Genomic DNA, 26,968 nt, shown 5'->3' with positions numbered 1-26,968 from the left:
CCCAGGCTGCCCTTCAGCTTCACATTCCCCACCAGCCCTTCCTTGCTGGTGAGAACAAGGTCCAGCAGAGCACCTCTTCTCGTTGGCTCCTCTACCACTTGGAGAAGGAAGTTATCATCGACGCATTCCAGAAACCTCCTGGATTGCTTATGCCCTGAATGTCTAAACATTTGCAGAGAATTCAAACTGCTTCAAACTTCTAGGTTGGCTTGGAAAAAGGCAGATAAATATTCATGAAGTGAATTGAGAATAAGTCAAGAAGCCTGATTAAAAAAAAAAGCTTTAGTAAAAGGTTAGTCAGATAAATGTCACTGCTTCTAATATCAATCCACCAAAACTTGATATTTAAAATGTAATAGTTTATACAGCTTTTATACAATATATAGTAAGCAAGCACCCACAGCAGTTTGCCTGTGGCTACTGTGCCCATTTGTATATATAGCAATATCTTTAGGATTAATGTTTTATAACTGTACGTGTATTTCTTCCGAAGTGAGACAGCATTTTACCTGTGTACATAATGCAGCTCATGTATGGAATGTATAGCAAGCACCATTTCACCAATGTAGAACCTAGCCATATCTTCAGGAAGTTTGTCTTCAAACTTACTGAGAAGTGTCAGTAAGTCACCACCAACATAGTAGTCCATCACTAGATACTGAAAAAAGAGAAATAAAGCAATTAAGTACCAAGAGACAGGTGGTAAGAAAAAAAAAGTTCATCAGTTATCTGCTGAAAAAAAACCCTTTTCACTAATTTTTTTTCTATCCCTGGGAAAGTTGTCAAAATTGGTAATCATTTGTGTTACTTTTATTTGCTTATTTAGTGTAAAAACATACCATATTCCTTTAACAATCACAGTAAGGGTGATATCAGCATTCAGTTCTTGCACAAAAAAACCAAGATATGGCAGCAACAAACGAGTAAATTGGGGTGAGTTTATCTGTCTTAACTACAGTGTCACACAAAGAAAATGATCTAGTATCACCAAAACTAATGTAAGTTATCAACACTTAAACTGACAATTTCCAGAGCATGCAGGAAGAAAAAAACTATAGTTAAAAACAATACTTGATGCAGCTTAGTCTAAAATATACGTTTCATTACTACTTTTAGTTTTGGTACCATTTCAATACTACTAGTGGTTCCAAATGTGGGACTTATCACATCAACATCTTCAAACACTCATCTTGGCACATGCCACATCATGAATGCATAACATAGCTGGCAGGAGCTCAATGACACTATACATTAGGGATGCCCATGACAAGCTAGAAGCACTGTCAAGCCAGAGGCACTGCAGCAGCGGGAAACTTAAAAATCAAACATTTATGTTATTTTGAATACATTTCAATGAAAAAGTAAACAGCCTCCTAGGCCAATCAGCATTATCTTATCCACGGAAAGAATCAACACATACAGGGTAATGTGAAAGAAAAGGACTCAGGTTCACTATTTGTTCCTCATACCACAAAACAGGGATTATATTTTAGATATTTCCTAGCAATATCCACCTAAATCCAGACCATCACTTCAAGTGTAATGACTTTATCTGGTACTACCAGTCTTGAGTCATTTTGTTCCATGCTTCCCAAGATGCTTTGATACATGGTTTTAGGAATAACTTTGCTTATTCTGGAAATAACTTTCCAAAGCAGTGATCTTATTTTTCTCCTCAAAGTAAAGCAACCTGCAATCCACTGTCCCTGCCACAGATTCATCTTCCACAAGGGAAGAATAATTAAACAAGATAGGAACCCAAAGGAACATAAAGTACAATACTAACCATTTCCTCACTATCTTTTGGCTTAAAAGAGCAACTCCGAAAGGCATAGGCTTTGATATTTTTCTCCGTATTATTCAAATTATAGCTTAATCTGATAGGCAAATTTCATCACTTACATTGAAATCAATCAGTCCGTATTGCACAACCCATCAAGGAATTCTAAACGTGTGCTGGAACACTGTACACATACAACAATTACGCCTGAAAACAAAAGGCTACAGACAGGAACCAGCAATCTTTTAAAAGAGATATTGTATTAAAGTATTTTCTCTCAAATTCAAATATAAGAGAGCTTAGAGTGGCTTCTGTGGGAGCTGAAGTAGCCTGCCTGTCAAAGAGACTAGGTAATGCGCTTCCCTCAGCTCCCACAGCGTTCATAACTCAGCAAGAATTCAGCTGACCCATGAAATGAGGCACTTGGATCAGAGAAAGATGGAAGACCTCTTCTGTAAGAAAGTCAAATTTTATTTATCTTCCAATTACATCAATTTTCTTGCCAGGAGGCACTTCTCCCTTCACATGAGGCTAAAATAAAGGGTATTAAGATGCTGAAATCTAGAGGTATCATGTCCGGAGAAGTGACTACATTGAACAGGGGGAGAGTGGTTGGAAATCAAAGGAAAAAAAGACATCAAAATACTCTCATGAATATTCAGGAGCCTTTAAGAGGCTGATAGCACATAAACACACATATGCCTTTCTTCTTGAATGAGACTGGGAAAGAAAATTTTTCTGGTAAAGCACAAGAAAACTAACAGATTTGAATCTGGAAGAGATTAAGAACTTCAGGTCCCATACATATTTCTAATATTCATGGACTATGTTTTATGTACACCATATCTGCATCAGCAAAATCACCAAAGGCTTACTTAACCCATTTTGACTCAAACTGTCTCTACAAAAAGCTTTCTAGGAACCAGAAAAAAGCCAGGCTAGCATTTCCATGTAATGTCATTGGCTGTTTAGAAAACACTACCACATGATGTATTTGCCTCTAAAACATTTTAAAACTACAGAAGCAGAACCAGAAAATGAACTCCAGAACATACATATTTTGTGTAATTTTGTGTTTCTTGCTTATATGTAAGTTCTGCATCATCACATGCTCTACTAATATTAAACAGAGGTAATAAAACCACAATTACTTCTAGACTTTCCAAGGGCAGCTACTACTTTCCTACCTTAACATCTCATCTTCTCTTTATTTGTCTCATTCTGAGCCCTTTATCATGCAGCCAGAGGAGGACAGCAAAGCCCTAGGTGTGGGAAGATACCAAGGTTCTCACTCTGCTTCAGGGTTACCTTATGTGGTTTTGCACTTCATAATCATTAGCTATAAGGCTCCAACATCACTGGGAGCAGACACCAGAACCTAGAGCTTTCTCTTTCAGAGGACTGATGTCCACTCCAGGTTGGAGAACCAAACTCTGTTGTCTGTTCTTGTTTTGTTCTCAGCTTTGCATTCCATTCTACAAGAATCAAGGATGAAGAGCACAGCTAAAAAGTAAACCCAATCTGCTCAGGTTCTGTAACACGGCAGCACTCTCCCAAGATGTGGAAAAACATGGCTATAAACTTCTTCAAGCTGAGCAGAGAACTGAACAGACATCTTTTAGCCCCTGGACAAGTGAACCACTAAGATGGTATGGAAGAGAACCTTCTGTCCAGGTTTTTGGATGAAAGTCACTTCCTGATGTGTTTCACCTTTTCTTCACGCATCATTTACAGCGGAGTGAGACACAGATACACTCCATCTGTGAGCACCAGACATTTACATGAGATGGATGCTGAGTAACACACCAAATTGGAAGGCAGCATCTCAACACATGCAGAACCAGACCTCAGGCAAGCTGGGAATTTGCTGACTTTGGCTGCCAGGCAGAGTTGTTGCTTTCTTAGATACTGGATCTTAAATTAGATGCTACATGTCTAAATTCTGCTGTCAAGTGAAACGTCAACATCTAAATGTCTTTGGCAACTTGGGGAAATGTATTATACTGCTATAGCTTGCTTGGAACAGATTTGTATAAAAAGGTATCAGCAACACTAGATTCCTCTCTATACTGTCATTACTACTGCATGCTATCTTGCACAGCTAACAATTCTTTCTTAGGTAGCTCCATTCTTAGAAGCTACTTGGAAATACTACATTATGGGATGTCTTAGGATATCTTTATGCAAGCCTGAAGGCTGCTTGGTTCTAAGGGAATTTGAAATTATCAGCTACCTTCATGAGGCAGTGCCAGAGGTAACTAAACTTTGAGAGGTTGAAAATCTGGATCTATCACAAAACTTTCAATGGAAATAGCCTGTAAATGAGGGTCTAAGACCCGACTACTTATTCGCTTACAATGTGCTTCTTGTTCTGAAAATACTTCTAACATGAAGGTCAAAATAATTTGTTTCGTTTCAGCACCTGTGAAAAGTCAGAGTATTTTCTCTTTCATATGCTTAGTTCCTGAACTCATTGGCAGCCTTTTATCAATACTTTTTTTTTTTATTTATAATCATGACTTGCTACTGTGGTACTATCTAAAAAGTGTTAAGAAGGTGAACACTTTCACATTACAACTAAGTCAGTTGTTACAGAAATAGCAGGTTTGCAAACCCAGCCTCAAGTAGCCACACAAAAGCTGTATGGTTCAGTATATTGCAGTATGTTGTGGCTTACCGACTTTACTCCTGACCAGCACTCTCCTGACTTCTGTGACTAAGGTAAACATAGCTTATATGTTTTACAGTTCTAGTAACCCATCATTAAAAAAATGTAATATGAGTAATGACTTTCTTTATAAATGGTTGCTAAAGCCTCTCAAACTACTGAGATGACCAATGTGCTGATTTAAAAACATATTTTAATTAAACACTTAAGAAATAGGCTATTTTTTTCCCAGGGCTTTTAAAATACCAGTTTAATCATTTTTTTAAATAAAATTTGAAATTACTTTTGCCACTTTTAAACAAAATCTTGCTTCAAAAGACATTCTGAAAGTTTAAAATAAAATAAAAATACTTCTTACTTTCACAGAGTTAACACCTCTCAAATTATTTAACTGCAACGTTATCTAAAACATTAAACTTAAGCATGATATATTTTATGCAAGGGTAGATTAGTTAATTTAAGGTGCTTAACTAAACCTCTATATACTATAGTACTACATGACTTTCTCACTCTCCTGGAGTTACAGTCAGCCCTTTGAAGTATTTCTTCAGGGAGAAAACAAGAATGTTGAAACAGTGCTGCAAGGCATGAGGTGGACTGATTTATTGCACTAATATCCTTAAATGTACCAAAAATAAAGTTCTTTCATAACCTAAAGCTTTATTTGCTGATGAATCAAACATACCAAATAGTTCTCATCTTGAAAGGCATAGTGCAACGTAGTAATCCACTGACAATCTCCATTCACCAAGACATTTCTCTCCTCTCGGAAGCAAGCTGTCTAAAGGAAGAGGGGAAAAAGCCATTGTCAACATCAACAAGTAGTTTTCACAGGATGAATATATATGGATGCTTTATGGGATTATTTAAAATTACTGAACAGAGGTCTCTATTCATTGGAATTCAGTCTGCACAAGTGACAAACCAGGGAATCTCTGCAGGCTTGTAGTCAGGCATTCAGTCACTCTAATCCTGACTGTGACCTTAAAAAAAAACTCCAACCAACACAAAACACCCCCCCCGCAAAACACCAAAAAGCCCACAAACCAATTTGAGTCAACACTGAATCTTTGTTCCATAATGTATTTTTAGAAGCCAGAAAAATAATAACTTATCACTGCAATCTGTAGCAGAAAGACAATGGCTGTAGGAAAGTTAAGTCTGGTTCTTCTGAAAAAGACCTTTGCGAAAATAGAGTTTCATGTATACTTCTCTTACATTACAGTTCCAGTTCCATACACTGCCAACACACTACAGGAAATAAGTAGATTTTACTGTTATTCTCCTATCTTTGTCCAGAATAATACATTTTCATTTTCAGTAGTCTTTACTTCAAACAGCCCACTGCAACACTTCAGAGAAGCAAGCTCTGTGTAACAGGTTTTCTCAGCATCTTTACATAAACCTAACTCTCATAAACTTCAAGCGAGTCCTCCTTAATAAAAATATATTAATGTTTTTATTGGATCAGAACTATCAAGATGCAGACCTTGGGACTCTTTCACTACTCTCAAGTCAGAGAGCCATTATTAGGATATTCGGTAGCTGCAGTTCAAGTGTTTGGGTTCTGGATAATAATTGGTTCTTTGTTTGGTTTTTTGTTTTGTTTTGTCATTGCCATTTGTCCAGATGTCTTAGAAAATGTACTATGGAAGGAACGCTCCTGGGAAGCCCAAGCCTTACCATATACTGATTGCATCTTATAACGATATCTCAACCGTTTATTTCCCCCTAAAGAAGCAAAAGCCAATTTACATTTCTACTGAAGAAGACCACGCTGCGGCGAGGTTGTGAAGTTAGTAATTATTGGTGCAGAGAGATGTAAATTGTAATTAAACGTTAACTGAGAGTAGTTTAACAGTTTATGAATGCAAGGCCAAAGTATCACTCTACAAAAACTTTGGCAGCAACAGCAGCTCCAAGTAATCCTATCCCCTGCCCGCAGCACCAGAGCACAGCAGTTCTCAGTTCTTCTGGCACCATGATGCAAGGAGGCTGCCAAGACAGAAAACTAGTTTGTTTCTTTTCGAGGACATCAGTTCCTTGATCCAGTTCACTGTGCAACCTCAAATAGCGAGGGAATGTTAGGAACACTTAAAAACCAGTAATGCTGCTGAACAGTTTGCATCATGAATTCAAAGTATAAAACTCTCCTTTTCTGCTTACACTAGCTTAAAAGGCCTTGAGACGTGCCTTGAAAAAGCACGACAGGCTACTGAATCAGCCAGTCAGGACTTATTTGGAACTGTCAACAGTAATACACTAATGACTATGTATTTTGCTGTCAGAACAATGAATACAAATGGTCCACCTTATCAACATAAACGGCATGCCTATTTTTGCTTGCAACCCATTTACGGATGTCAGTTGGTATTCACTAATCTTTCCTGTATTTTAGTGGCTTCCGACCATATGGTTTTTTTCTTGCAGCTAGAACACAAATAAGCAGCATTTAGATAACTTTTTGCTATGTTTAGTAAGTCATACAAAACAAACATAAACCAGTATAACAACGTGCTTCTTAGACCACTCATACTGTGGACAATAAAACACCTGAAGTCTGCTTTTCAGTGGAACTGCCCACTTAAGAGGCTACTGTATTCTTGCAGGCTTCATTTTAAAAACTAACAAGTTTTACCACATTTGGGAAATTTTAACACCCAGATGTTTTATGAACTTGACATGCAGGTTATAAAGTCTGGCTTATCCAGAAAAGCCAAATCAAGCGAGCAAACGGAATAGAAGAAGACAAAGGGACACAGCAGAGAAGCCAGTTCCATTATTATCCTTTGTAGATGGGGAAAATGAGTGGAAAGAGAACTTAACTGGACTGTTACTTGTCCAAAGTGTGTATTGGGAAAACTATTGCTCATTATACCTCTTTCTTGGTGGATAACCCTCTTCTACCTCTTGCCTGCCTGAGAGGGTAAGAGGAGTTAGTTGCATAATTTGAAGACAATTTGTAAACAGCTGTCTTCTCAGGACATCTCTACATGTAGAAGTTTCAGCTATTTAGGTAGGCCATTTAATTAAGTCACTTCAAAAATGGCTGAAGTAAGCCAGCATAGCTGTATTACCATTAGAGTTTGGGAGCCCCCTACAAGCATTTGTGTTTAAAACAATTCTACACTGACCAATGAATTAACCCAACTGAAACCTGTCTAGAAAGGGCAACAAATTTCCCCCATACAGGGGAAGGCTTAATGCAGAACCGCTGATGCAGCACAGCCAAGAGCGTGAACTCTCCTGACAGCTCAAAGAACAGCCAAGTGGCAGTGGCTGCTGCCACTCGTAAAGAGGAGCATGGACCGATGGACGGAGTGTGACCAAAACAGGCAAAGGCAGTGGTGAAGAGGGGCTTAACAAGAGGGAGGAGATTTATTCACAGGAAAAGAGCTGGCATTGACTCACTGAAAGGAAGGGAGGGACTAGGAAGGGTAGGCTGGGGGGGAGGAGGTGTCAGGAAGGGGACAGAAGAATGGGACAGGGAAGGGTCAGCAGGCTCAGTCCTCAGCAAGCAGCTGTCCTTTGCCCCTTAACAGAACTGCTGCAAGTATTGATGGACTACATGTATTTTCCCCTAAAATCTATTGCTCATTTAACTGCTAGTTTATGTGATATTACATTTGCCACAAGATTTTCCTCTACAGTGCAAGAGTAGGTATTCTAGGAATATGCCATTTCCCATGGCATATTCTCAGCAGGTCCTTTCCTAATCTATGAAGTACCCATTCACATTTGCATAATTTGTTGTGACAATGTACATCTCCTTTCATCAAAAATACCCTTTTTAAACAGATTGACCTTTTTAATGCATTTTGGTTTACAATCTGAACCCATGATTTCAAAGTATTTAGTTATAGTTTCACCAGTTATAGAAATCCTGTTACAAACTGCAGGATGCAAAGCTTCTTTACATGGCTTTCTGAATGCAAGAGAAAAAAAGACCGTTTCATAAATTTTTGTGTACAGCTGTGAATGTCATAGTAGCACCAATCCCAGCCTTCATGTAGTCTTTAACTTGCCTTTATCGTAAACAAAAACCTGGCCCATAAATTCAGGGTAAGAACTAGGGCAGACTGTCTGGTAAACGAATACACAGTAATGCTGAGAACAACAGATGCCTGGAAGGGACTGTCAGACTTGATTGCATTAAAACAGCTTAAGAAAAAAAGAAAAAATGAAGCTCCTATGCTCATGAAATAATTCTTCCTAATCTGGAAGAGCTTCAATGTAATTTTCCTAACACCATTTAAAAAATTCTCTGCGTTAGAGAACTGTATTACTTACCTCTGCCCTTTTAAGCATTTCCCATTTATTTAGAATTTTCATTGCGTAAATGCGCTCTGTACACTTCATTTTAACAACTGCAACCTGAAATAATAAAATATTTTTATGTAACAACAGCATGGTCAGAGAAATACAATATTTAAACAACTTAATATTCACACAAAAGCATGGTCAGAGAAATACAACATTTAAACAGCTTAATACTAACAAAATATTAATAAAATAAGTTACTGAGGAGTCATCAGTGATCAGCTCACACATTGGTAAACTACAGCTTGAGTCTTTGCTCCTTCTATACTCCTCCTACATAACTACTATGTACTTGATGCACAGCACACCATGTGTGGTCAAGTGCTCATGATCAAGTACACAGGGGTTGATACAGGAGGAGTATGAAGCTTTTCATATGAAGATGCGTAGTAAAATTGCAATGTTTGCCAAGAACAAGCGATGATGCTTTTACACCATGCCTTCAGCCAACGAGGCAACATTTAAAAGGCCAGCCTGTGAAAACAAGGAAGGCTGCTGTCAATAGAAATACACTACATTTGACTAATTTGTTTTCACATTTCAGGTTTCAAAAACTTGAAAGATATTTTCAAATTAACATGCTTTTGTGTACTGTATGCAGATATTTAAAAAGAAGCAAAAACAGTATTCATTTACTTATTCATCATTTTGCTTGAAGCATTTTACTATGCATCCTGTGTATTAGACTTGCTCAGACTGGTCTATTATGAACAGTAGTTGTGCATACAGCTGTGCAGCGGAAGAAAAAACAGAAGAATACAGAAACTTTAAGGCTTAGGAATGCAAAGACTTTATTTTGACCAAGACTTGTATTCTCCAAGACCAAAACTAATTCTTCTTGTAGTAAAGCCACCATTTCCACAAAATTCTTCCAGTTGGCAAAGAAAAAGCAGGCATCACGACGAAGACAGCAACACGTTCACGGAACTATACATGGACTGCTTGAGTATTTCTGCTGATTCTCAGCTTGTCTCTATTTCAGAAGTAGAAAACCGACCAGCCTCCATTGCTTTTAACAGAGCTCTAAATAACAGTGGGAAAAGTTAACAGGAATAGCACAGCTCTCCTCTTCTGATGCTTAAAAACTCCTATCTATAAGGGATTCAGGAGCTGCAGCAACTCTAAGAAGACGCGAACTATAAAACAAGGTTGGAATAATGTGTCAAGCAGAGCAACACTATACAAAGTCAGAAGTCCTGAGGAGGGAAGAGGGAAATACAATACCTTCCTGCACCTTACCAGTAAAGAAGCTCCAGATGAGGGGCAGGGGGACGACTGCTCCTCCAGTAACACAAGAATGGGATATCCACATTTAGACAGACACCTGACTCTGCAGATGCATAGCTAAGCCTCCCACCCCTCAGTGTGTGAAGCTCCATTCACCAGGTCCCATAACGGATGAGCAACACCTAGTACGCACCTGCACACAGAGTCACGTAATGGAAACATATCTTAAGAAAAGGACTAGCAGGTACCCATCACAGGAAAGACATGGGAATCTGGCCCTAAATGGAGCTGGGAAAGACACAGCACGAAGAACAAGCTTCTGTAAGCTATGTGGAACATCCTCAGCTACGTTACATCCCTGTGACTCCTGGCCTACAAACACCTCCCACAGACACTGCTCGTGCTGTTGGGGAAGGATGAGTAAGATGAGAATGTCTCGTCTGAACACATGAGGTTCTTTGGGACGTGTGAAACTGTTCAACACTGACCTTCGGTAATAGCCTAAAACATTTAGCTTTGTCCTCATCACGGCCTTGCAGCTAAAAGCCATTGTAACAACTTCTCTGCATACTCTTAATTGAATTATTTGCCTGATACAGCTGAAGGCACACTGTAAGTCAAACTACACATTAAAAGCTTTGGGAAACTGCAAGATGCTGACATTACCTGCTATACATTTTAAACTCTGTTCCATGCAGAACATGATGACTCAGAAAATAACCCCATCTCCACTGAAGGGACAGACCAAACTCACTACCTGCTGCAGACGAACAAAATCTCTGAGGCAGAAGCAATTTGCAAGCATAGCTCTGCGAACCCTGAAGTAGCAACATTCAGGTTTCATTACACCACAACACTAGAACTGCTCAGCCATTTCAGTACAAATATAGTGCACAAATCGGAACCCAGCTATGCATCTACTGCACTTTATCTAAGGCCATCACTGTCTGAAAGCACTGCAGGCTGACAGAAGTTTGAAGCGTGCTCAACTGCTGAGGAGTGATGTGAGCCTGGCACTGTGGAGGACACGCACAGCTGAGGAGCTGTGCAAAGGCTAGAACAGAAAGTGGTGAGTGAGAACAGTCCTGGACAAAGAAAAAAAAAAAAAAGAAAAAGGAAGCCAAATCTATAGGACCTATTTAGCAATTCCCCAGTTGCTATCTGTATTAGTGCTATTTATTTTCATCTGAAAGGACTGCTTAAAAAAAACCCAATTTAAACTTTCTGGAGGAAGAGAATTGTCTTCTGTGGAAGAAAAAGTGGAATGAATAAAAGGAAAGTTGACTCATATTTTCACAGTAAGTGGTTATCAAGTTATGGCACCAGTAAACACACTGCTGCTTTAGTTTTAAGAGGCACAGTGGGACAGCTGCTTGTGCCAGTGGAAAACTTCATGTAATCATACAGCAAAATAGCTAATTCCCCAAGAAACTTATCTCTGAAAAGAAACCCGAAAGGTACAGAAGATGCCTCACATAACTAACAGAACTTTGGCCTGACTAGACCTGACTCCTCAACCCATTCGAATCATTAGATTTTTTTTTTTTTTTTTAAGAAAACAAGCAAACAGAAATGCAAAATCCAAACCTCATTGATGTCTGAACTGAACCACAGAAGCACAAACTAAATTAGGCCTTGATAAACTCAGTACTATTATAAGCAAGAATACTGTTGCAGTACTGCAAAAAATCCTACACCCTTTGTTCCATAAAACACATCAGCGTTTCCTCAAGTTAGCTTTCTTCTACTTTCATCATCAGGTGGCAGTATTTCTAAGTTTACATTCGTCATATAATGCTTTGGCTGCTTCTGAGATGCTGCGGTGTAGTTGTTTTTTCTTACTTTTGTATTAATTCCTCTTTCTCTGGCATACCTCAAATTCAATTACAATAACCACACTGACCACTTTGCGAGATCAAACAGAAACCTCTTATACTGCAATTGTGTTAACCATGCAAGATGTCAGGTTTTAAATATGATGGCTCCTATACCGCATACCAATCTACCACACCTACTAATGTAAGAAAACAATACTCAGCTGGTGTTCAGAGGATTCCAAAGGTCGCAGATTTGTACACTGCTGCAAATGCCTACTTTAAGAACAAAAATCATTGCTTCTGTCTTCAAAGTTTAAAAGTCTACTGGCTGAACAAGCGCCCATGTTATGCACAGACTTAAAAAAACAGGATTTAATTTTGATGCTCACTCTTCATTTCCAAGGCTATTACAACTTACACTGTAACAGAAGTTAAGAAAAAAAAAGTATGCTAAGAATAATGAAAGGATAAAAAGGCACAAGCAGAGGTACAGAATAGCTTCTGAAGAAAAATATTCCAGGCCTGGAAGAGATAACAGCTATGATAGGCATACAAGCCACGAATGTTGTGGAGAAGATGAACACAGAACAATTATTTGCTGTTTCTCATAACACAGAAATTGAAAAGCATCAAATAAAATAAAAAGGTAGCAAGATTAAGGAAGTATTATTGTCACACAACAGTTCTGGAACTCAGCCACAGGCTGCTGTGGACACCTAAGTATTCATAAAGTATTTAAGTACATGCTTAATACCCGAATAACACACATAGCAGAAGTCTCAGCAACTACTGACCACTGAGTTACAGGTGTGGTTAGGGAGTCCCTGAACCCTCAGCCGCTGGAAGCTGGGAGGGTTCAGCTCTGCTCTGGCCTTGGACTTTTCCTACACCTCTCTACCTGGCCAAAGGGATGGGATGTGGGCTAACTAATCCACACACCTTTGACCCAGAACAACTATCTTTGATACCTGTGCCAAATTAAGAAAATTTAAACTTACCCAACTTGCATCTCATTATGCTAAGCTGGAACAGAGAATCAAGGGTTCTGAATACTCAACAATCACAGAGTGGTTTGGTAGAGAGATTTAGGTGATTCTGTTTTACCAAGTCTTAAAACACTGATAAGGAAAAATTCTAGATGCAGGGGTTCCCCCACCACTGCAGCCCCCCCTTCCAAGCAAGCCGCTATGGGTCTAAGCTGTCACAGTGACAGTAATCAGATCAGCTGGCGACTCAGCATGCTCAAGATTCACGGCAACAGGGACACTGCAATAAAGATAAAGTATGTTTCCTCGAGGACCTCAGAAAGCCTAATGAATCCTAGTGCCTACACTTCAACCAACTTAAGACATATTTATGTCAAAACATGTATGAGAACTGGGGTTAAAGCATAAGTGAGAGCCAGCTGTGGTGACTACACACCACAAAACCTTTTCAGATTTGTATTACTTCTGCCATCTATTTTCTTCCAGTACCTTTTTGCCTCAAAGCTCTGTTTCACTTGTATTGCAATAAAATAAAAATGGAACCAATATAACTAAAATAACATTTTTAGACTTTGGCAAGAACTAGTATTTTGCTTCTTGAATTGTTTTACAGAAGTATTTTGCTGCATTTTCATCTTCAGAAGCCACTTGACATTGACATTTAGTGTTGCAATGTGCAAAGCCAGCCCAGGCCAAGTTCCACCTTTCCTCATGCCCTGATGAAATCTACAGGGTGGAAATCTGAGCCAAATCAGCCCCTACAAACGTGACAGAACTTCCCACCACTGTACTCTGCCCTTTGAGTGACATGATCAACATCAGTAAGCAGTATCAAGTTACAAATTTTCTTTTATGTAAATGATAAGCATGGCATAAGAAAGCACAGAAATCATTTAAATGAAAGACTGGATTTCCAGAAAACAATTAAGATAGTTAACAAAAAGACTTTCTACTGGAAAGTTTATAAATTCTTTGATGTTCAGCTTCTTGGAAGCCATGCTGGCATTAGTTTCAAAGCGAAGATAAAAAAGCCACCTAACACACTATTCATGCTTGTGGCAGGTTAAACTTTCAGGTAAAACTTATCCTCAAGGACTAGACTTTCAGGGATAAGGTGAAACTCAAATGTAAAAAGTTCTCAGCTGAAAAGAACACCACCGACATATAGGTGATAATCCTCGTGCAATCAGCTCATAACAACAGGTAGTTAAGAAAGAGGCAAACACTGCAATTCATAGGCAGATACACACCACTAGGGAGGGGTAAAAATTACTGCCTTGTAGAAATACAAACTCACTGGAAACTCCGCACACAGCCGCACCCCAGAGAAATAAACTTTATCTGGAGCAGGTGTGAAGGAGGACTATTGAGGTGATCAAGGAACTAGAGAGCCTCTCATACTACCGTGGGAACAGAAAAAGCTTTGCTTGTTCAAAAAAAAAAAGGTCAAAACGTGGGTATGATTGCTACCTACAAATAAAATTGGAAGGAAGGACATCAGTAATAAGGATGATAAAAGATAACAGATCTGCTTAGGCTAATGGGTAATAAAATTACATGGATAAAATCGTGTAAAATTACCATGAATTAACCTTTGGCAGGAACTTGGAATGGCTTTAGACATTTGAGCAGAGATTTTAGACAAGCCTTTCAACTGGGAGAAGAGACAAAATGTCATTTCAGCTGTAAACAATTTATCCGTAATGTCTTATTACCAGATTAATAATTGAATATTACAGTCATTTCCCTCAGCAAAGCTTATATACGCCACTTTTACTCTACTATTTCTGTCTCATGCTATTGATACCTTGAACACTAGCTACTGAAAAAACACCGCAGGAACTGCTTTATCCTCCCGATACACTTGGATATGAAAAGTCTTTGATACGTAGCTCATTAGTTAACAGTTTTAATACTGCATCTTTGAGAAACACTGATCTGGACTGCTCTATCAGTTTTTTAATGTCTATTTTACATTTAGAATGAGCAACCAGAGTGTCTTTTGGTAGGGTTCATATACCACAGTGCACATTTCTGGAGCAAAATAATTTTTTTTGAACACGCGTTGTGGATCTTCATGTCGGGCAAATAAGAAATCACAAGTGCCAACCAGAAAGGTTCTATAAAAGAAGAATAAAGGCCCCGAATAACACCTAAGCTCTTCCTCAGCAATCGGGGGGACTGCAGAGACAAATGGCTGGTCTCGCAGCAGCACTACAATGAACTGTGTCTCTCCAGCTCCCTGCAACCTGCCTGTCACCATAGTAACTTGGTGCTGCCACACAAACAGACAGGGAGCTGGGGAGGACTAAGATAGCAACCAGCTCTTTTGAAGCATTTTCAAAACAAAGCAGCTTCTTTCTTTGTCCATTTCCACAGCAGAAAATAGCTTGCTTTGATATTTTTTTGTCAAGAGCAGACTGTGGAACAGCAAAGCTAATTAAGTATTTCTTCCGCATCGTATTCTGAACATTTTGAATCTTTGAATAGCTGGATGAAAAGTGTCATACGTTGTGTGCAATACTTAAGAATTCTGTTAATCTACAATGTAGGAAGGCACAGTCCCTGCTGGGTACCTAATACCAATCACCAAAGCTTCTGAATAGCCTTAATTGCAGTCTGTAGGCTCACTGTGCCCCAGGTTAATTTCCAGAAGTACATAAAAACGTTAAACTCAGTACCCTACAGCTGTAATTACAAGGTGGAGAAGGCACAAACAGCTCTGCGTCGCATTGCCAAGCACGACTGTCTGCAGGAAGCTTAGGTTTTGCATCTTCACTTTGAGTCTCACTGCACCCTTAGCCAGTGTATCTCTCACTAGGAACCACATAACTTATCAGAAACCCGTGGTACACAGGGGATCCGTCTTGTTCTCTCAACCATTATTTATTTTCTTCTGGAAACAGATTTTTACATCTGTTGATTCCAGCTAAGACTCTGACTAAGCATCCTGAGTCGAGGTGACATGTCCTATTACTAAACACTACACAGATCAAGTCTGTACACAACAGCATTTATATGAAAAGGTACTTCTAATCCATCCAGAGCAATAATACTTAGGTGGGGCACATTAAGAGTTTTCGTTATTTTTGTGCTAAGCAAGACCAAGCAGTTCCACCCTTCCGCTGCAACCACAGTAAGCGTTGCTCATTCAAGAAATCCTTGCTAACAAACAAGGGAAGGAAAACAATTGTTTCAGTCCCATGCTGCCAAATTTCCAGGAGGTGTCAGCCACATGATACAATCCAAGTTCTCAAACAAGGTACATCTTGACACGGTTCTTCCTTCAACAACTGTTCTTCATTGAAATGTGTTAATCTACAGCAGTGTGCCTAAATGGTCTTTTACACAAAATGAGGAAAAGTGATCTTAAAGACTTACAAGTACATTACTTAAGAGGTCAGATGAAGCTTGCAAAGGAGCAAGTGCAAGTATTTAGAGCCAGACAGTCCCCATACACAGGATCCTCCTCCTATCCCTCTTACCATACTGTAGCACTAGTGCTCCCAGTTCCCTTGGCATGCAAAGGCAAACACCAAGCACAAAGAAGGCACTTCTTAGGCTGGCGTAAATTTCTCAGGTAGGCACAATCCCACCAAACAAGTTCTCAGGACATTATTTCCTTTCAAATAATGGTCCACAGTGTTTCTAGATGGAAGGAGTAGTCAGGCACATGCAAACTTCAAGCCATAGGTGGGTTTGGGTTTTTTGTTTTGGTGTTGTTTTCTAAAGCTCTAAAAGCTGGAGGAGTTTTCCATTCTGTGCTCATATTCTTTAAATCTTCTCCTAAAGAATGTGTATTTTCATTAGTTAACAAAAAACTTTACCCTACACAACACACTCATTCTTATCTACAAAGACAGGCTTCTACATTAACTTTATTAATAGCAACCAGAATTAAGATTATAGAAAACCATTTTAGATCTGATTTTATTTCGGGGGGGTGGGGGTGTTAATTATTGTTAGTTTTATTCCTCATGGATGTTGCACCTCTGCATATGAGCTATCTGCTTATATGACCCACAAAAAAGAAAGACTGAAATTAACATTGGGGCACTCACAAAAATGTTCCACCCAGACGAATACACCCTAGGAGATGGAGAAGAGCCACGAGTAGTTTATTCTTCTTACAGCTTGTATTTCAAATTATATACTATTCTAACTGTCTTGCACTCAAACAACATTTCAAACTTCTCTTCATGACTATGAAACTTCTGAAAAAATTAAATTATGTTCTCAAGCCAGTGACTCCAGGAGTCAGAGCCTTAAATGTTGCTGTAAAGGATATTCAGACATTCAGTTTACCCTGCATGCAAAGTAGCTGGCTTAGTTTATAAGAAAAGGAGAACTGCCTGTTTTAGTAGGTGGCTAGAGAAGAAATCGCTAGGTTCTGAGCTAGGTTTATTTCTGTCCTAGCATAATAACGAGAAGTTTAAGAAACATTTTTTCTCTTGCTTTCTCAGATCTTCCATGCTGTAAGAACTTTCACTCAGGTGGCTTTGGATTACCAGTTGGGTCTTGTCCTCATATTGCTGGAAAAAGTGTAAGGAACCAGGTTGAGTTCTGCTGGTTTGAAAAGGAGAAAGAAAGGCGACGACACTGACATGCCAGTACAGATACGTACTGGTGATTATATCAATCTGCCTTAAATTAGATGCTGATTTTGCAGTTGTTTTCACAGGGACAAGCTCACATGTGGTCTCAATCCCCTCTCCGGTCAAAGACCATATTCCCTTGGCTTACATGTTGTGTGGCAAAAATTGACCACTGATCCTAACTAATAACTAATATCATGCCTTTATTTTGTTTAAGCTATCTTTCTTCAAAGCTACTGATTTATGCAAAACTTCTTTGGTAAAACTAAAGCCCCTGGCATTCTCCAAAAAGTCCAAAGTAGCTAAACTGAGAAGAATGGAACGTAGTTTTTGTCCTTTTTGAAGTCTGGCTTGTTTAGCTGTTCAGCATTTAATTTACACTACTTAATTCTAATAGGAATATGTTTGGTTTAATTCTGATTAACTTCTTCCTGCATTCTAACAAATATTTTATAAGTATTTTTCAAATTTATTTCTAGCAGATAGCTTTTTTTTTTTAAACAAGAGCTAATGAACAACCTTATAACCACTAGAATCCCACCAACTAATTTCTAACATAGTTCCTATGTATGTATGAACGTACTATGGAAAAGTTACTTACAGCTCCCCCATTCAGTTTCCTAAGCGTTGCTTTATATAAGTCAGATGCCACAAGTCCCTTTCAAAAAATCAGATTTTATTTTCTTATTATGGAATGTCAACTTTTATATAATTACTATTGTTATAATGCCTATAATATTTGGCAGTTATAGCAGTGCAGTATACACAAGGGTCAAAGGATTCATTCATAAGCAAAAAGCACAAACTATTCTCTGACAAGTGGGATTAAAGTATAAATCAGTATAAACTGATCAAAAAGTTTCAAGCTGCTACAACTATAAACTAAAACTTTTATAATTAAAAGATGAACAAGACAACGTGATATTGACAGATAACTAACACCACTGACTTTGTAAGCACTCATAGCTCCACCAGAAGGATGAAATTAAGATACTTTCTCATTTCACTTCTGTGAAATTTCATTTCCACTGGGGAGATGGGATGTATGAATAGCTTTAGTTAAGTTTCATGCTATTCCAAATGAAAGAATAAAGACTGTTGATTCAGGCACTCCAAACACTATTAATACAAGTTTCCACCCAGAATTTGTATCTTTTATACTCCTTAAGACTCCTGATCCAAAGCTATGAAAGGTCATCCTAAACCCCCTAAGCAAGTATAAACTGAAGTCTCTAAGTCCATATAAATACTTCATCTGCTGTTGTACTGAGATTTCCAGTTGGTCAATTCCTTAAGTGGAAAAGAGCATCTTTTTGAAAAAGAACAGAGCAAGTACTATGGAAAACAGCCCTTCCTTAAAGTTATACTGTGTGAAGGCATTCCCAACACTGATACCACGTGCAAGTCGCTGTAAAGGGTTCTCTTGACCTGAAACCATTTTTGATAGCTACAGCGTTCACAAGTCTGGTTCTGAAAAGATCTAGAAACCACTTCTAATCCCACCAAAAGACAAACTGCCAAAACACTAATCTAAAATTCTCTAGATATCAGTGGTCGGAACTACTACAGCAAGTAATTTGGCACACCAAGACCAGAACAACAGATGAAAGTAGCCCGTGCTGAGCCTGCCCATCTATACTGTATGCCGTTCATTAATTTTGCTTCAGACTGTATATAGCCTGGTCTCCTGGACCAAACATGCTTTGAAGCTGTTAGGAGAGTCAAACCCAGTGATTGATTCTTATGTAGTCCTTGGGGCCAGAAGCACATTTGGTGCACACCTGGAACGGAGGTTCTGGTTTAGTTTCTTCCAAAAGATATCCAGCTCATGCACAGCAAAAACATTCTGCAGTAAGTGGGGGCATTCTCGTCAAAACTGTGCTACTGTTTTGAATCAAAACCCTAACGGAGAGGTAGACAGTTACCTACTACTGTCTTGGTTCTCTAGGCCTCTTATCTACTCATAAACCTCTTTGCTCACACCTCTTTTCTGGACTTAATATGTAGCTTTCAGCCCTTCCTTAGACTTATCAAATTTTTTCCCATTTCTGCTTTTTCCTGCCAAACTCTTTGTATTAACTTTTCTCCCCAAAAGCCATGCTCAAATAATACACACCAGCTAAAAACAAACACTCAAGTGAAATAACCAACTGATTTTCATGCAGTATTTCCACTACCCTAAGATAACACTTCCTTTGTTTGTAACAAATGTTGCAACTCATCAAGTTCAACATCCACTAGAAAGTGAACTTTTGTCTTACCGGTCAATATGCTACTATTTATCTGGACATTTTACTTAAAATGCTCAAGTTCCTTCAGCAGCTATGCTCATGATGATTACACGTGAACTACATGTTACCTCATCACATCATTAGATGATGGTACAGATGAAGAAATGTTCTTGAAACACTAATTTCTGTCTTAGGTGTCCACTTTCCTCAAAAGCAGTCTCTGAAGTAGCTTAAAATTATGTGGATATGAAGCTATTACTTCGCCCATTACCAAGTGCATACGCACATAGAAACCTCATTGCTTTCTAAACCGAGGTTGAGCAGGGTCCTGGCATTTTTCAGGCTTAGTTTCTGGTCTGCATGTGATACCTCTGTCCCACAATCAATGCCTATGTGAAAGAGAGTTTGACATGTTCAGGGCACACCATGCTTGGAAGGAAAGCCCTGCACTGCATGCAGTCCTGCTGTCTGTGGAGACAACATGAGACGAAAATAAGGAAGCCTAGCCTTAGCCACCGCAGCAGAAGTTGTAACCAAGTCTAATGGGCTGAAGTGAGCCACTAATGGCTGACGCTACATTTTACTTTAGTGTGGCACTACTTAAAAGAAGCTTCCTGCAAGAAATCTAAGGGTTTTTTTACTTCTAGAAATTCTCTAGTTAATAACCTCTTTTGCTGACAGCTATGGCTTTACTTACACGTACTTAATGTTGAAAGGGTTGTCTTTAAGGTTCTCCAGAAGCCTCAGGTATCCTATGCCTACTGGAGGGGACATGCTCATGAATGCTTTTGCCAGTGGCAAGCCCTATCAGACTTCTGTGACTGATGAGACTTTCATCAAGCATATTAAGAAGTAAAGCTTCAGTCCAGGGTCCTGGGACTGACGAGTCCTCAAAACACAAGGCGTTCCTATCATCCCAGCATGATTCAACTTGCTGTCCAAAAAAACAGATCCAGCAGCCTTTGATCTTCAAAGATGACAGGGAACAGCCTTTGAGGCAGCCAAATGCGTCTTTCTGCATTACCAGATTGCTACAGAGACAGGCAGATGGGTGGAGCAGCCTCCGCCTTCCTACCATAGAAGCAGCCCAGTTCTGTGTTAAATTATAGCAACACAGAAGAGTACATATGGCAAGTGGGAGAAGAGATCCCAAATTCAGCTGTGCAGCTGCTAGGTGGGACCACCCTGTTCATACACACATTGAAGAGACACTTGTTTTGCTACACTGAAGTCAGAATAAGCCAGTCACAGAAATGGCAGAACTGGACGCTAAATACCCTGCTTCAAAGGGACCTTTCAACTAGTACCTAGCTACATCCCACATTTGGAAGTATTTGAACACATCTGTGTGAATCTTTTGTCTTTAGGACAAGTACAGGTCAACTGTAACAAGAAATCAGATGCACAAACGAGGAAAGTTACATTACTACAACTGAGAGTAAAAAAATCTCTTACCTCACCAAATGCACCTCTTCCAATCACTTTTATAATTTCGAAGTCATCTCGATGGAGTTGCATTTCCTTTACCAATTTTGTAAATGGTCTTGCTGTTTAAGGAGAGAAAAAAAAAAAGGCAAATTCAATTATGAAGAGAAATATTGTAAGCCAAAATAATCCATAAACCAGAGGTAAAAAGTACTCATTGCATACCCAGTGCAACAGTAGTTTTCAACTACTACTAGAACTATAGAAGGAAAAAATATTAATGACACTATTTAATTAACACTTAGAATTTTTAAAAGAGTTCAATCCTATGATTGGTTCTGCTTTGCTGCCAGCGAGTAAAGAGCAAAGTAGTCTTTCAGAAGGATTCCCCCCCCCCCCCTTTTCTTTAGGGTTTTGTGAATCAGTGAAGGACCATGTAAAAGGGAGAGAGCTGATTCATTATTGGTAAACCCTAGAGAAAAATCTGTCATATCCTTCAGCCACTAGAATAATTCTCTTCTTAATAAAAAGTAAAGCTGAATTCTGCTTATTTCAGCTAGTACCAGGTAAAGCTTTAACAACCCACTCTCAAAGAGATAGCTGTCTCTACTCAATAGCAATGAAGTAATTTTCTACAAGATCTGTGGCTAATTTAAGATTTTTATTTGAACTCTCTTTTCTGTTAAGCAACATTCACCAGATCTCAATTAGACTAAGTATTGAAGGACTTAGGGCTTAAGCCTAAAAGATGTCCAGCAATTAACTAACCTACACTTACTTTGTTCTGGTGGTCCCAACTGGATTCAAGACATTTCTCAAAATACCTGGTTGATAAATTCCACTGTACCTGCAGATCAATTTTCTCCTCTCCAGTTCCCATTCAGAATATTTCATTTATTTCTAGCGTATCACAGGATGAGGATTACTGTTTAGTAATCACTACTCTGATGATGAAGACCAAATCAATAAGGAAAAACAGCGGTGCAAGCTAAACTGCACAAGAGCAAGTATGGTGTCTACAAAGCAGCAGCTTACACTTCTAAGCACAAAAAAGACTGCTCTTCTTCACCTCATCACAAACATTATTAGACTAAAAAGACTGAAGTTTTTAAACACATGTATTTTTCCCATTTGCAGCTGAATAAAACGTCACAGAACTACTACTTGCACAGCCCAGACTCTTGTTTTACCTCACCTTACATTATGATTAAGCTAATGAGTTATAAGCCAAATAGAATTCCTACAAGAGGGGTCACTGCCTTGATGATGTATTTCAGATGCTAACACAAACAAACCAAACCAAACCTCACAAACACACAGAAGATACAGAAGTCTGAACCGGAGATTACAGACTTCATACTGAAGTCTAACCAAGAAAGCCTGAAAACCTCTCAGCAAAAATTCATATAACAGCTAATAAAATGAAGAAATAGCTGTACTGAAGAATAGCCATGCTGCTTCTCTGTACTTAGGAGAGGTGTTATTGAAAAGGTTTTCTCCACGAGTAATACCCCTTTCACTGGATGTTTCTTGTCTATCCAAAGTACAAAATTTAAGAATGAAACTCCACTAGATTTTCTGCTTGATTCCCCATTTCAGCTGGGCAGAAATGCCTACCACGGTCTCCCCCCCCCGCACAAGGCCATTGAGACGATCATCCCAGAATGCCAAATTGTTTCTAACAAACTTACCCAGCAACACCACCCCAAACCAGTTAGAGACCTATACCAGTCCAATCAGACATCTGTACAAGTCAATAACACTGCTGATGGCTGTGATATATATCAATTATTTTGCAAGGTTCTCTTGCCTCCTTCTCTTCCCATCAAATCAGGACAAGTTGAGGAAATGCAGCTACAGATAAGAAATAAATGTGAAAGTTCCATTATCAAGTTATGGATCGCTACTACAGAATGCAGGTCATTAGACTAATTTTGCAGAACACCAGCTTCTGTTGTTAAAATTCAAGGGGAGGGGAAATGAAATCCAGTAATTTTACTTCTGGGGGATACTAACCCAAGAATAAGTCTTTTTTTTTTCCCCTGAAATAACCAATTTTAGCAATAATTCCAGTGAGTAAACAGAATACCAAAATAATTGGTTTAAGTATTTATAAAAAACCCTGCTGCTGCAAATTGATCACAAGCAACTTTCAAAGCAGGAAGGCACAAACTTACTCAAGTTTAAGCTGTCTTGTACACTTGTACACTTAACTCCCCCCTTATTTCTTACATTTTTCTTGTATTGTCAACCGGTGACAAAATATTTTATTATTTTGTCTACAGTCTTCCATGCTTTGAAGTGTATCAAACTTCACCTTGCTAAAATTGGGATTCGGTTTAGAAATGCATTAAGTTGTATTAAAGCAAGTTAATTCAAATAGTTTTATATTTTAAAAGATAATAAGCATTACGTATCAAGCACAGCACGTACTTAAATTTGAGTAAACAGAAGAAACAGTGTCTGCAGAGAAGGGCATTAATACTATCTTTCTAGGAACTGTACCCTTCAAGAAGGAAGGATTAGCAGACCTCATTCTCTTTACTACCATTTCAATTCAAAAACTGCAAGTCCTTGGCTGGTCCTGCTTTTTCCATCTCAATTGGTCAACTGAAGTACTATATATTAAAATGAATTCGTTTAATACATGTAAATGAAAAAAGTATTCCCCCTAAAAGGAAGTCACTATTTTTACAAGCTATTTGTGCACTTAACTAATGTTGGCTTTTAGTATTTAGCAGCTGTTGGTGTTCAGAAACATTGCAACTTCAGTGGTCTCTCTCTTGGAAAGCTAAGCACCAAACATGAATATTTGAATGTACAGAAAAATTTTAAATTGGGTAAGACTTCCCCTGAAATAGAAAAATTCAAGTCTTTGTCAAGGCATCTAAGATTCCTTAAAAGCAAATAAAATTTGAAAATAAAACCTAATATCCACAGAATCTCATCATCACAGACACCACAACAGAGGTTACACAGCAGATAAGAGCTCAGCAGAGGCAACACACCAGTAATTCATTTAAACTGGTATTTACTTTATTGGCATTTTGGAGTAGAACCCTGTTTACACCAGGATGTGACCTGCTGCTTTAAAGTACTGGATTGCACAACTTTTACCTCTTAGTAAGTTAAATAAAAAAAATATTTCCAACTTGCTTTCCTGCTCCCCTCCAGGAGGTTGCTGTTCCTCAACCCTCTAACATCCAGATCAGTAGCACTCACAGAACAGGCAAAATTGAGTGAGCAGAAACATGCACCAAAAAGTATCAGAGAGCTGCATTCGCTGCGCTTGCCAGAATGATGCCAAGTGATATACCTACCACTATGTAACTGGTAAAAAGCTCCAGCTGCTCCTTTTACATATCACTATTTTATAAATAGGGAACTCAAAGCAAACTTCTCTCCATATACTGGAATCAATAATTACACTTTACTGATTAGTTTTGATCCTAATATTAAAAGCAGGACTTACGATTTGGAGTTGATTTAATACTTAAAGAAAGTATTTCATCCTGGCAAACAGAAGCATTAGCTGTACCGCGGGGTTTGCTGGCAGTGATTACTGAATTTTGCTATATATACTGTTGTCAGGGTAACGTTAGCTGAGAGTAATTGCAAGAGTTTGTTTATTCATGACTGTGAGGCTGTAATCAGAATTTGGGATAGACATTCTACGTGCAATATATTTGTATGCATCACTGCCTTTTCTCTCAAGCTGATTTTGCATTATTGTACTTACACTTGTTTGGAAGAAGGGTGTTCTCCACAGGGCCACACAAGATAAAAAAAAAAACCAACTAGTTTTAAGGAGCCAAGAAATGCATGCTCTCAAGAATATAATACAAAACAGTAACAGTCAATGTTTTGATCAATATTCATAACGGGAAGTGAAATGCCAGCATTTATTTCTTCATCGAAAACCAGGGTATGTATGAAAGACATAATTCTCCATGCACAAACAAATTCTATTCTGATCATATTCTCCTATTCCCCTGATAGAAGGGACTAGGATATTTTCTTTGCACAAAAAGAAAACATCAATTTGAATAATTTGAAGCGCAGTCATAGGTAAATAGGTTTGTGAGCTGGTGCATCTACACTGCAGTCATTTGTATTATGCCACCTGATAAAAGACATTTGAAGGCTTTTTCAGAACAACTAAAAGCTGCAGGAAATGCCAGTGGAGATGATCTGACAGGGCAGGTTGGGCACTCTGCACTGCTACCCCAGGAATGGGTGCACGCCGGCCTCTGTCAAGGTCAGAAGCGTATGTCAAATTTCCTCTCATTTCTGAAAGCACGTCAGGAAAGGATGGTAGTATTGTCAACATCACCCTCAAAAAATAATAGGGCAACTTTTCCCAAGCTAGAATGTGGTTAAAAATGAGAAGTGTTGAGGTGTGTTTTGGATTTTTACTGTCTGTTCAGATTCTGAACCATTCAATTAATGTCAATAATTTACTGTCTGGAATCACAAAAGCTAACCCCTTTACATAACAGTGGACAAAAGACCACCTGCTGGGTTTATGATAACTACTGCTTCAGTGGTGGAGTTACCCAATGGCTCTAATTTGAGGACTCCGCGTATTTTATTATTTTGTTTGTTTTCAGAAATTCAGAGTCACAAAAATCACTGAGCCGAAGCTGCCAAATGTTCAAGAACATCTGATGTTTTATATCTTTGGCAGCTTCAAGTTTTAAATAAATGTGACAACTGCAAGAAAATAATACACAGACTTATAGGTCTCTCTCAACAATTCAGGTTGAAAGGGACCTCGGGAGGTCTCTTGTCCAACCTCCTGCTCAAATCACAGTCAATATTGATTTCAGACCAGGTTACTCAGGGTTTTGCCTGGTCAGGTCTCAAAAACTTTCCAAGGATGGAGACTCCATGGCCTCTCTGGACAACCTATTCATATACTGGACTGCCCTGCACCAGATAATTTCACAGTTCAGAACGGATCTTGTTAAGCGATTTGGGGTTTAAGTCATTATATAACACAATGATAACATTCAGGTAGGTCTACCCAGAAGGTATATCCAAACTGTCTGGTCATACAGAAATTCATCTGCCGCCACGCTCCCTTTATCTACTCATCCCCTTTACAAAACGTTGTGGTAGGAAACTATGCGAATTGCAAAACATTAATGTCAGGGAAACAACAAAATGACGCAGATAATTGTCTGTGGAGCCATACTCCCACCAGGCAGATCCAATATTTTATTTAAGATGTTTTCTTTGGAGGAAGAACATGAAAGAGCAGCAAGTTTTACCATTTCCCTCAATCATTCCTCTTAACTTACATTCTAGAAATCAAGTAACTTGTTTGCCCTTTGTGCACCCTTTTCAAAGAAACAGCATTCCTGTGATATTGCTACTAAAACAGTAGGCTGACAGGTTTAACAAGTTAGTGCTTGTATCCATGTCTTGGGAGATACCCACACCCAGGTAGCCCCAACCTGCTTACTAGGGTGATAAATACCTGTTACAACCCACACTTGAGTTTTAAAGAAGTACAGTCCTCGTGCTTGCTACCTGATTGTGAAATTTTCCCTGTATTTTAGAAATGTAAGTTTTTGTTAATTCTTCCATCCTTTGTTGACGCCAGTCTTAACTTTTTCAATTACAGATCCTCGCCTCCCTTTTCCTGTGCTGGCCTGTTTCCTCTTACTGTTCACCCCTGTGACAGCTTTTTCTCAGTCTGGTTTCCTAAGGAAGTAAGGTACGTGTGATCACACTGTTTGGCAGTCTGAGTCCATTCCTCCCGTCTGGTACCTTTTGATCCCAGTGAAGACTCTTAATACCCCCTTTACCAAATTTCACTGAAGTTGTCCAAAGATACCAAGATGCTACAAGTTCTATTAAAAAAAAATGGCAGTGAATAGGAAAGACACCCACAGTATCATCTCCACTAAGGGA

The 26,968-nt window shown here is 38.8% G+C and overlaps 1 protein-coding gene across 1 annotated transcript in view; it reads right to left on the bottom strand.

Annotated features, from left to right (window-relative positions):
• CDC42BPB (CDC42 binding protein kinase beta (DMPK-like)) overlaps positions 1-26,968 on the bottom strand; it is a 134,208-nt gene that overhangs the window by 53,856 nt on the left and 53,384 nt on the right. Inside the window, exons 2-5 of the mRNA XM_009328392.1 lie at positions 21,080-21,171; positions 8,739-8,822; positions 5,134-5,229; positions 510-658 (exon numbers count right to left, since the gene is read on the bottom strand). Of these exons, the coding sequence (XP_009326667.1) occupies positions 510-658; positions 5,134-5,229; positions 8,739-8,822; positions 21,080-21,171 (421 nt within the window). The remainder of the gene's footprint in view (positions 1-509; positions 659-5,133; positions 5,230-8,738; positions 8,823-21,079; positions 21,172-26,968) is intronic.

The sequence above is a fragment of the Pygoscelis adeliae genome, unplaced genomic scaffold (assembly GCF_000699105.1).
Source record: "Pygoscelis adeliae isolate BGI_AS28 unplaced genomic scaffold, ASM69910v1 Scaffold130, whole genome shotgun sequence".
In the NCBI taxonomy this organism is placed as follows: domain Eukaryota; kingdom Metazoa; phylum Chordata; class Aves; order Sphenisciformes; family Spheniscidae; genus Pygoscelis; species Pygoscelis adeliae.
The sequence above is the reverse complement of the archived record's forward strand: the minus strand, read 5'-3'. Positions and strand labels throughout refer to the sequence as shown.